The sequence below is a fragment of the Trichoplusia ni genome, chromosome 25, assembly GCF_003590095.1.
Source record: "Trichoplusia ni isolate ovarian cell line Hi5 chromosome 25, tn1, whole genome shotgun sequence".
NCBI lineage: Eukaryota > Metazoa > Arthropoda > Insecta > Lepidoptera > Noctuidae > Trichoplusia > Trichoplusia ni.
In genome coordinates, this window is record NC_039502.1 from 631,108 (window position 1) to 642,943 (window position 11,836).

The 11,836-nt window shown below is 35.5% G+C and overlaps 1 protein-coding gene across 1 annotated transcript; it reads left to right on the forward strand.

Annotated features, from left to right (window-relative positions):
* Positions 1-6,738: 6,738 nt before the first annotated feature.
* On the forward strand, positions 6,739-7,683 carry LOC113505387 (trypsin-like). Its single transcript, XM_026888062.1, has one exon. The coding sequence runs from the start codon at positions 6,799-6,801 to the stop codon at positions 7,645-7,647; it is 849 nt and encodes a 282-aa protein (XP_026743863.1). The 5' UTR covers positions 6,739-6,798; the 3' UTR covers positions 7,648-7,683.
* The last annotated feature ends 4,153 nt before the right edge of the window (positions 7,684-11,836 follow it).

Consider the following 11,836-nt stretch of genomic DNA (forward strand, 5'->3'; position numbering starts at 1 on the left):
TTTTATTTGTTTTTCATTGTACTACACTCGTTTCTGAAAAGCGTTATAGATTCTCCAAAGGATTGCAAGCTTGAAGATTCTGTTCTTACCTCTAAACCCCGATATCCGTGTGCCATCGATCCACCGGAAAATATTACTGTTCTGTTCAAGACTAATACTTGTACTAAATGCACCAAAACCGGCACAGACTCCATCGTGGAAGCGAGATAGCGCTACGCATTGTATCGTGCTATCTTGCTCTCACAACGGCTGTGGGCTTACTCTAAGAGTCTATAGTACAGAGGCTCTGTATGAACCGGTATCATGTTGTAAATGAGGTGAACTGGAGATTGGAATATCGTGTGTCTTCGTATGGTAGATGTAGGTCGTGTTTTGTGTTGAGTTTTAGGTAATATTTCTGATGAGAGATATGTGTTGTAATAGAATTTATAGACAGATTTATTTGTGATATATATATAGCTACAGTGTATAGTTCGATCAGTTCCTTAAAGAAATACAATAATAAAAAATAAGAATTTTAAAGTCCGCATAATGAAGCAGGTGAATTATGTTTAGCAGATTTGCAAAGACAAATAGAGACATATAGTATTTGATACTCAAATTTCTCACCATCCATTTATTTTCTTTCTTTTAATACAGCTACGTAAACGTAGCCTTCTAATACATTTCCTCTTAAGAGTAAAGTAAGATTTACTAATTACAATCACTAACTCTGTAAGAACGCTCACAAAGTCACAAACATAATTTCTAGGCCCTTTCTTATAGTAATATTATAGTGGGTGCGGAAAAGAGATGCCGCTCTACGTTTTGTGTTGCGCTGTCCTGCTTCCACAAACACAACAATATTATAGGACGTGGTCGCAGACCCTCTGTTCTTGTTTTAAAGATTATGATAAGTAAGAAATCAAGTGAAAACCAACTCACTGTGAGTTCTTAACAGCGCTCACTAGCGACCATCTATTAACAGCTTACAAGGGAAACGTTTTAAATCGAACGCAATACGCCTTTTTAAGATTTCTTGAGTACAGTAAGCATAAAAATGAAACGAAAATGATTTACAAAAAACAGTTTCTGAAAATTAATTAAGCTTAATCACAAATGGATAATGCTATATTGTAGAAAAAACATATTTCCATTTAAGTTTTTTGGCACATTTTTTTGCTGACTGTACTGCCATAATACATTATTATTCGTGCTATTACAAAGATTGCAATATATTCCCGAAAGTAGTCGTTATCTTGCCAAATTGAGAGTTTTTAGGGGACAATTTATTGGAAGACATCTTTTCTTGAAGTTTAATCGATTTAATGTGATTAAAGTAGTAAGTGTAAATCTAGGTCGACCCCAAAATTTGGTCTAACATAGTTTGAATGTATGTACTGTGCATTTCAAGTATAGTTATTTATGAAATATTACTAAAATAAACCACAACCTAAAAAATAAAACAAATTTGGTTGTCAAACTGAAAAAACTACTGAATATGCACACAAAATTTCACGAGAATCGGTCGGTTTATATATTAGATATTTAAGTACAGGTTATTTACTAGATATTTTTTACCAAAACAGTTTTTTTTTTAACTTGGAATGAATATATTCATTAGCCTTCATTTCCCATCTTTCCCATTTAGTTAGCCGTCCGGGATGTGTCGCGGTTTCGATCCCGTAGGACAAGCTTCGAATCTGCGAATGCTTGTCCTAAGACTGGGTGTGTTTTTGCATGTGACTTGAATGCTGACTGAGTGACTTGATACAAGAAATAAATGCCTTACTAAGTAATGTCTTACTACAATTTCACTCCAAGTTCGCAGTTATGTTTAAGAGTTCTAAAAGTTTCTTTAAAATATCTTCACTTTATTAACTTTTGATGTTCCTGTAGGATCAATTCCGATTTTTAGAAGGCGACGCGAGAGCGTAGTGTCTTAATAAAATCACACCACAAAATACCGTATCAAAATCACTTGAAATAACAAAATAAATTACAATTCGAAACGAGAGTATCATTTACTTCCCTCGCTGACTGCAAAATATTACCATTTACTGAGACTCCGACATTAAACTTTCCTTATAAGTAGGTGCAGAACTCGAACAATTGTGAAGTTTTAATTGAAACCTCAGCGTCTCGTCCTTAAGTTTATACCGTTGTAGAATACAATCATTTATATCGTTATCTTCGGCTTCAAACTATTTTTTTGCTATTGCATTTTTCTTAAATACCTAGTGAATTTAATTTAAAAGATTTAAATTATAATTTCTGAATTAGTAATGTCGTGGTTGCTTGCAATTGCATAGATTGATGTGCACGAGATGTTGTACAAGTTTGATCCCAACGCGACAACGCGGGTAAGTGCCTATGTTACTCTTTTAATTATTCTAAGACACCGATGACGTAGTGAAAATGAACATCGTGAGGAAATCTGTATTCAAAATATTTGGATCTAAAATCGCCAATCCGCAATGAAAAGGGCGAAGCTCAGAAGAGGAAGGCTAGTATTCAATAACACAACGGTCATGACGAGTGTTTATCGAGATCATCCATCCGTCCATCCGTCAATAGTTTTGGACCCAACAGGAGTCGTAATAATGAGTTGACCGCTTAATGATAGGATACCATTGACAAACTGCCAAGTTATTTTGAGCATACTTTGATTCCAAATATTGAAAACTGGGTGCTCACAGATACAACAGAAATATTCTTTCGGTCGAAGCTTGGTAGCTGAGTACATAGTGGTGATGCCCAGGTTCTACATACGCAATTTATGAATGGGTAGAAGACTCATTCGAGTCGCCAACCTGCAAGCTCCATAATGAACGAGTTAATACAACAGTATGGAAAAGAGGTTTTAACCTAATAAGGGGACATGCTCAAGTAAGTTTGCGGCGTTACCTCGCTCTGAGGTGTTCCATTAGGGGCGGCATCAATTGTTTTTCTTATGACGTTGCCACGTTCAACAACCGTTTTATTTTATTCCTAATACTCTGTTACTGTACTGTACTACATCACGACTAAACCAAGTTTAGAGAAGGGAGGTTATTTTGGTCGATATTCAAGACATCCATGACGATAGATCACCGAAGACAGGCTAAAGTTTAGCTACATTTACGGTATTTTCTTTTTATTAGTATTCTCCGTCGCGTCCGTGTTGAAACGCCTTAATGGAGTCGTTGACGATCCTCTTCCATACTAGTCTATCCTCGTCTTATCTCAGGGCAGTAGTAGCGGTATCTTCGCAACCGGAAAATATGAAAATACTATTTTGTTTCGAAACTATTTTGATAAAAGCTATGAATAATATGATCATACAATGTGTATAAGTGTAATATGTCTATGTTATTCAAAGCTCATTTGGTTTGAGTAATATCGAATTCTGCTGTATGTATGTAATATCGAGGAATAATTTAAATAAACTTTATTAAATTCAAATATTAGGTACTCACAAGCAATACCTGATACTATTGAAATGCGAAATTCAAAAGCGTTGACCAAATCGTTGAAATACTTCTCACAGGCCAAAATCGTCTGACTTTTTTGGTCATTTTAAATATGGAGCCTCATAGGATGTAGAACTAGTAGGGTTTTGGAAAAAAATGGACAATAATTTTGCAGAAAAATTATCCGAAAATGAAATCACGACCCTGAGTGTTTCGTAAAATTAGAGAAAATAAATATAAATTTTCATGCCGTACCTAGCCGTTGTTCTACTTTTTTTTATTTGAGGCTGTATGGGAAACAGAATTACGTCTTCTGATAATGGTCTATATTTGCTAACAAACAGTTCCATTAACTGTGATATGTGATTTTTTTATTTGAGGCTGTATGGGAAACAGAATTACGTCTTCTGATAATGGTCTATATTTGCTAACAAACAGTTCCATTAACTGTGATATCTATAGCTGATACATAGCGGAGCTTCACCCTTTTTTACCCCTTCCTGCTATTAAAGTAAGTTGTAAAATCGTTCTAGAAGACCATCACTTCCTGCCCGTCCTTATTCCATATTTTCTTTGTTCGGCGCCGCATGTCTTCTTCTTTTGTCCCTTTTTATCTAACGTCATCTCACAAGTATTCTGTTTGCGGCCATTTTGTCTTTCAGACAATCCATCAATTGTTTCTTTGGTCGTCCTTTTTCCCTATATCCAAATTCAACACCTCCTTACCACATGACGCAAATCCCTCCGCAAAACATACCAATAAAATAACAGCCAGTTGGCATAACTTGCTAGAAAACTATTTATCTATTAATTTGTCAAAAAAAAAAACACTTATTATATTGTATATAGTTAATTCTTCATATTTAAGTTTATAAGTTGGAACCCAAACTAGCTCAACTTGAGCACCTTCAAAGTTTCCAAAGTTTACTGCATTAAATAGTTTTAATCTTCTGTTTTAAATACTTGGTGCTAGCATAAAAGCTGTAGAATTTAAAACAAAGCTTAAAATGGTTGCGAAAATTAATTAAATATAGCAGCTATTTTAATAAATTAAAATGAATAGAGTAAGCTTAGTTAACTATGATAACAATTATAATTCTATGTGTTATATAATTGAGAAGAAACACAATTAAATTGAAACAATTACTCACATAATTTTCTACCATTGATTTTAAGCAAAAAAGTAATTATATCGGATTATCAGTATTTGAAGAAGGTGGCTGGCAGCGGATGGATGCGGGCTGCCCAAGACCGGGATGGTTGGCGCTCTTTGGAGGAGGGCTACGTTCAGCAGTGGACGGCGATAGGCTGAGATGATGATGATGATGATCGGTTCCGATAAGATAGGGCTTTCATAAGGTATACGCGTGAGTAAACCGTTCATCATCATTTAAGAATAAACCAGTCTCAAGCAAGCGCTTCTTAATACACAAACCTAAAGGACCTGGTGTAAGATAGATGGAAGTTAATTTAAATTTTTAAAATCTAAAAACTCTCCTTTTAATTGTCACTCCAATCAAATTATCAATATCGGTCTAGCCGTTTTTATAGTTGTAAATTGCATTGTCATCGGGTTTGAAGCTACCTTGAAAATTTCAGCCTGCTAGCTTATCGCAAAGTGCCTGAAAATTGAGTTGAAAAAATCCACCCGAATGACTTATTATATACCAACCACGATGCAGACTCACATATAAAAAAACGTGTGCGTCTTAGGAGAGAAATTATCTATACTAATTTATATACTAATATATAAAGTTGAGGACTTTTTTTGGTAGTTTGTTTGTTTGAACGCGCTAATCTCAGGAACAACGGGTTCAAATTGAAAAAAATCATTGAGGAAGGTTTTAGGCTATATACCATCACGCTGCGACTAATAGGAGGGAAGATACAATGGAAAATGTGGAAAAAACAGGGAAAATTATTCGTCTTCGAGGGCTTCCGTTCCAAAAATCCTAATTTATATCTTCTAACCACGCGGACGAAGTCGCGGGCAACAGCTAGTAATTAAAGAAATCCCAAGAGAAGTCATCACTTCAAAAGGTAGATTCCCTCAACAGCTAAAATTTATACCTATTGTCCCCGACGATCATGTTCCTGGGTATGCAACAACTTGAGACAATTTTGAACACTAATCTGTTTCACAGGACTCAGTTTCTAGTGATTAAGGCCAACTGAACCGGATTCACTCGGGATGTGGACGGGAGACTTAATCTTATGTGATGAAAGATACACGCGTGACACGGTGCGATATCACATATGAATTTAGTAATCCTTCAGGCTAATAAATGTTGACTAAATTAACAAGTATTGCAGCTTAGAAATTCGTAGATTTCTTAAGAGCTAAACTCTTTGTTTTTTTTTGTTTTTTTTTTCCTCTCTTACAACTATCCTTACAGATTAAATCTAATTCGATAGTGTAACTTAAGTTCTTGTTTGCCTTGTTCTCAACTTCTTTACTCCCATTGGTATCGGTTCTCAGTATCAGCCCTAATTGGCTACTCATTAGGGCTGATGCGTGCCAGAGTAGCGAGGTTGTACGAAAGGGGTACTGTGGCCGCGACATGGTTGGATTTTAGCCAGTAAAAGTCTGACACTCCCTTCCGCTCAACCCAAAGCGAAAGGAGTCATTAGAAAATTTCTCATCGGGCAAAAGATTTTTGTTTATTATTCTTGCAAATCTGATTAACCCTTTTGTATGTTTGAGCAATCACGACACCAACTACGTCAGTTGCAAGTCTGTAAGATATTATCAAATTATTGAAAAAAAGTAGCCGAAGGAACATCCCACAAGAGTTGTGTGGAATGCTGCAAATAGTGAAAAAACTTAGTGTGGAATGCTTTTAATAGTGTTTTACGACCCTTTCAAATTTCTGTTAACTAAAAACCGAAAATACGTAGATATGTTAGCTTGTTAAAGTTTTTTTCCTTAGCTTTTTAGGTATGCTCAATGTGCCTTACAGAACCTACATTAAAAGCAAAGGAAATAAACCGAATAACACAATTATTTTTTAAATATTAAAAACTACTCGAGCGTTGTGCTACGCATCTCAACCCGTCACCGCTTCAGCTCTTGTTTAAAGACTAGTCTAAGGCACTAGTCCTGCAATCCCAATGAAAACACGTGAGTAAACCCTTGCATAATAATAACCAGTTTTTTTATTGTGTCATAAATATGTTTATTGATTTCAACTTCTTTACGAAATATTTCATTAATAACCAGTTTTTTTATTGTGCCATAAATATGTTTATTGATTTCAACTTCTTTACGAAACATTTCATTATTTACTTAGTAACAGCTGTAATAATATTTCATTCAACTTTATTCACTTTACTAAGACGCGTTTGAAAACTTGTGATTAAATTAATAATGTGTTCTAAAGTATTTCAAATTTTGGTGGTATTTACAATGCTTTGCATGGGCAAGGGTCAGCCAGGTTTAAGAATCATTGGTGGCAAAGATGCTGAGGAAAAAGAGTACCCATTCGTAGTGCGACTGCAAATCTTACTTACTATTCTTGACACAAACACAGATTATCGTTTTCATGTCTGTACAGGTGCTCTTATAGCTCCCACTTGGACAGTCACAGCTGCACACTGCGAACCAGAGGAAATTATTACAGAATCCTACACGCAAGTGCCTTACATATTGGCTGGAACTGTCACTGACGCGTTGATGAAATTCAAAGACGCAGCAAAATTAGTAAAAAAGTTTATCATACACCCCTCAAATCGTATCATTGTAATCGAAGTGCGTAATGATATAGCCTTGATAAAGAACGAGGCGGTCACTTTGCCACAGTACGCTCGTGTCAGTGCTATAGGTGCTACGACTCTGATTGGATTGGAAGCTACTGCCACTGGTTACGGAATCACAAATGAATCGTTTTTGGTTGGCGATGCAACTACGCTACATAAACCTTTACAAACTTTGGACGTGTTAGTGGTTCAGTGTGGAGAAGTTCAACGGGAAATGTTATTTCCACGACTTTGTGTCGCCAGGCGGTGCAGACACTCGGCCGGTCTGTGTCCTGGAGACTCCGGTGGGCCCTTACTCCACGCTTCAGGTGTAATCGGCGTCAACACCCTTGGTCCTCAGCAGCTGGAAAGATTTTGTGCCAACCAACCAACGGACCCAATTTATGACGTTGCCGCCATAACTCCAATTGATTCGTTCATTGGTTGGATAAGAAACACGATGGAACAAGACAGTTTGTAATTCGATCTGTAACTTAGAATAAATATGTTTTCTGACCGAGTCGTGTTTGAACAAATTTATAGGTTTAATCACTACAATCCATTCGACGCCCCACCCTTTCATTTTTATAGAACATCACTAAGTACTTCGTCATCAAAAATAAAACCATCTATTAGACACTAGCTGTTGAACGCGACTTTGACTGCGTGGTTTTAAAGATGTGAAGAACAATACATTTTAGAATAATGAACAAACGCAGCGTCCGTAGTTTAGATTTCATCCAAAATAATTTTTCTCATAAACTTGCTTCATTCAGGGCTCCTGAGCAGTGAAACTAAATGTGACTCGAACATATTTGGTCATTTACGCTACTGGTTTGAGTGATTTGTGCAATACAATCGTGTTTAATCTTCATCTAAGTGAAGTACACGATCTGTGAAAATTTCCACTTTCTTAGCTACATTTTCATGAAATAGACGAACAGACAGCAGTGCAGCAGCAGTTCTTTCAAGGCTTCATCTCACAATTTTAAGTTATGGACTTTAGCTAACAAAGATATGGAACTCATCACATTGTAAAGCGGAGCGATAAATCACAACTTAACGGGACAACAATTTCAGAATGGCTTCCCTGAAAATAATATTCTCCCGACGACAGTAAAAGCCATCATATTTTCACACCGTCATTATCCTATTTCCCATTGCCATCCATGGCAAATAATATAATTGGCAGTTTTCAGGAAACCATTCTTGATAACGGTTTTAAATGATCGTGGAATTTTGTATCGTGATTTTTTTTCAATTCTTTTAATTTACGTGTTCCGTGTGTCGTTCAGTCTTGTTTTTGTGATAGTTATTTAAAGGTTCTGCACCCTAAGGATGAAACTTGGCTGTCTTCTTGTCTGTTCTCCCGTAAGCCGACAGGCTCATCTCATGGCCCGCGATAGCCACAGATGACGTTTTAGCAACATCTTTATCTATATATGATTTTCTGTCATCGATATATATACATATAAAGAGTAGCTATAATATTTGTGACAGACGGAAATTCAGCGGAGTATTATAAATTATATCATTAAAGTATTATAAAATATATTTTCCGACACAGTAATGACAGTTAGATCAATAATTAAACATATAAATGGTATGTAAGTCTACAAGAGAGCCTTACATAAATGTTGAGGTAAATGAACTAGCGTAGAAAACAGGCGGTTACTCTGACTTCCAGGGAAGCCACATCTTTCGCTCGCTCTTTACAGAACCAGTACACGAGTTTTGAACTTCTTATCATGTAGTTATAGTAATAGGTAAATTCCAGCAGTTTATAATAAAATCATATTGAATTTCTGAAAACATATTTGGACATTGAAATGAAACTACTTTTATGGATTTTATCGCGGTTTAATTTTAGATTTTAGTTCCCGACGTTTCGAAACCTTTGCAGTAACCGCGATAAAATCCGTAAAAGTAGTTTCATTTCAATGTCTAACATTCGCGTAAACCTAAGAAACCACTAACATATTTGGAGTTCGTTTTAGTTAGCCAAAAATTGAGGACATTTTTTTCCCAGTATCACTATTTATACCGAAAATGGATTTATTTTTACGCAATTAATGTATTCCGTCCGATCCACATCGGCCACAAAACCCTATAATAAGATACTAAAAATTACATTAAGCTTTGAAAGTACGCGACAGAAACTAGTCTAGCAGTGGTTATATCAGTAAGCTGCTTAGTTTTTCTAACCGAATGTTAGATCGGAATCTGAGTTAAATTTGATGCTAGATGTAAAAAATGGAACTTACAAATGAACGATATTTTTAGGCATAAAGATCGACTTTGAGTCATACCCATCGCGGCATCGTCTAGTATGTTCAATTCGGCGAAAAACACATTTCGTCAAAATCAATGGTGACATCAATAAAAAAAAATGTTACAATTGCATAAAAGAACGACGACAACTTCTGCCTCAAAACATTTGATAATTTATTCTAGTACTAACTAGCTTAAGACCGCCGGTCCCCTCTACAAATTGAATTTATAATATATAATAATAATCTTCTAATATACAAAATTCCCGAGTCCCGATGTTAGTTACCGTACTCCTCCGAAACGGTTCGACCGATTTTTATGAAATTTGGTATACATATTGGGTAGTCCTGAGAATAGAACAACATCTATTTTTCATACCCCTAAGTGATAAGGGTTGCCCACCCTTAATTTTATTTTCTCATTTTTTGGACGAAAATTATTGTTTTTTTTATATAATGTGGCATTAAAAATACATACAACTAGAAATAATTTATTACAAAACAACGTTTGCTGGGTCAGCTAGTATAATATAATATCCACGACCTCCGGTATAGCAGTCAGGGTCACTAACCACTAGACCAACAGGCTCGTCGAAACTATCTGTGTTCCAAGATTCCTCTCAATCCGTTCATTAGTTTTTGCCTGAAAAAGGAACAAACATATGTGTACAAACTTTCGCGTTTATAATAAAATTAGTAAGATTAGCAGGATCTTTCATTTAGCTCCGGAAATCTATTTTTACAGTGATGTGCTTTAGAGACATAACTTGCCACTGAGACTTCTTGGTCCGACCAAGTCTCTAGCTAGAGCTGCGTGCCTGACATGATGAGGTGCCACTTGCACCAAGAAACTTTGTAAAAGTTGGTGGATTGCGAGTAAGGGAAACTCCAATTGCTCCGTTCATGGATTGGATAAGAAACACGATTGAACAAGATAGTTTGTAATGTGATGGGTAACTTAAAATAAATATGTTTTCTGACCGAGTCATGTTTGAATAACTTTGTAGGTTAAACCGCTACAATCTATTCCCCGCCCACTCTTATCTATACTAATATTATAAAGAGGAATGATTTGATTGTTTGACAAGAATATTATTTGAAAATACTGAATCGATTTTAAAAAAATCTTTCACTGTTGAGAAGCTACATTATCCCCGCTAAACATATGCTATAATTTATTTATAAAATACTAGCTGTTGCCCGCGACTTCGTCCCCGTGGGTAGAAGATATAAGTTATAATTTATACTTGCCCTGTTTTTTCACATTTTCCATTGTATCTTCGCTCCTATTAGTCGCAACGTGATGGTTTATAGCCTAAAGCCTTCCTCGATTAATGGTCTATTCAACACAAAAATATTTTTTCAATTTGGAAGAGGAGTTCCTGAGATTAGCGCGTTCAAACAAACAAACAAACAAACAAACAAAGTCTTCAGCTTTATGTATTAAGTATAGAAGTATAGATGAGGGTTCCATAAGAAAACTGCGATATTGTAATGCAATCTGTCAAATCGAAAACCTATTTCTGAGTACACTGCTAAAATTATTGACAGTTCAACAAAATGATGTTCTACGAGTTCGTAAATCTTTTTAAAAAGATAAAAGATCCTTTATTTATAAAAAAAACATGAGTGTGCAGGTACAAACAGGTTTGCAAGCAAGATGGTATGAAATAAAGTTACGTCCTTACATGTTTTGCCCACACGGGTGTACAAAAATACAAAATTCAAGTAGGTATGACAATAGTAAATTCCTTCTATTTATAAATAACTAACACACTTAAAAAATTAATAAAACTATACTCAGACGACGGATGACATTAGAAAATATAAGTTGATGATTAGGTATTTAGAAAATCATGTAGACTAAAAAAACAATTTTCCATTAAATAATTTTATAGATGAAATTTAAATTTAGCGACTGTAAGTTGTTTTATAGATTTTGGTATTTTATTAAATATTACGGGTACAAGACAAAAACACTGTTGTGCATTAGTGCAGTGTTGGATGGTACAATACGTAGACTATCGTTATCTCTTCGGACGACTACATCAGAAAGACTGCTGAATAAATGAGGATTTATTTTAACAAAAATAGCTACTTCATATATGAACAAGGTTTAGTATCTACTAAAACGTCCGCTACGGTAGGATATATCTAACTACTAGCTGTTGCCCACGACTTCGTCCGCGTGGACTTCAGTTTGCAGTCTTCGGTGGTCCCCGTTTCCATGAGAATGCCGAGATAAAATGTAGCCTTGACCCCCATTACACCACTTAAATTCAGACTACCTTCGTGCACATATTTCATTACTTTTAACAAATAATGTTTATAAAAAGAGTTTTATAGCTATAATAGCTGTCCTATGACAGGCGTCAAAATATGTCAAAAGTTTGACAGGAA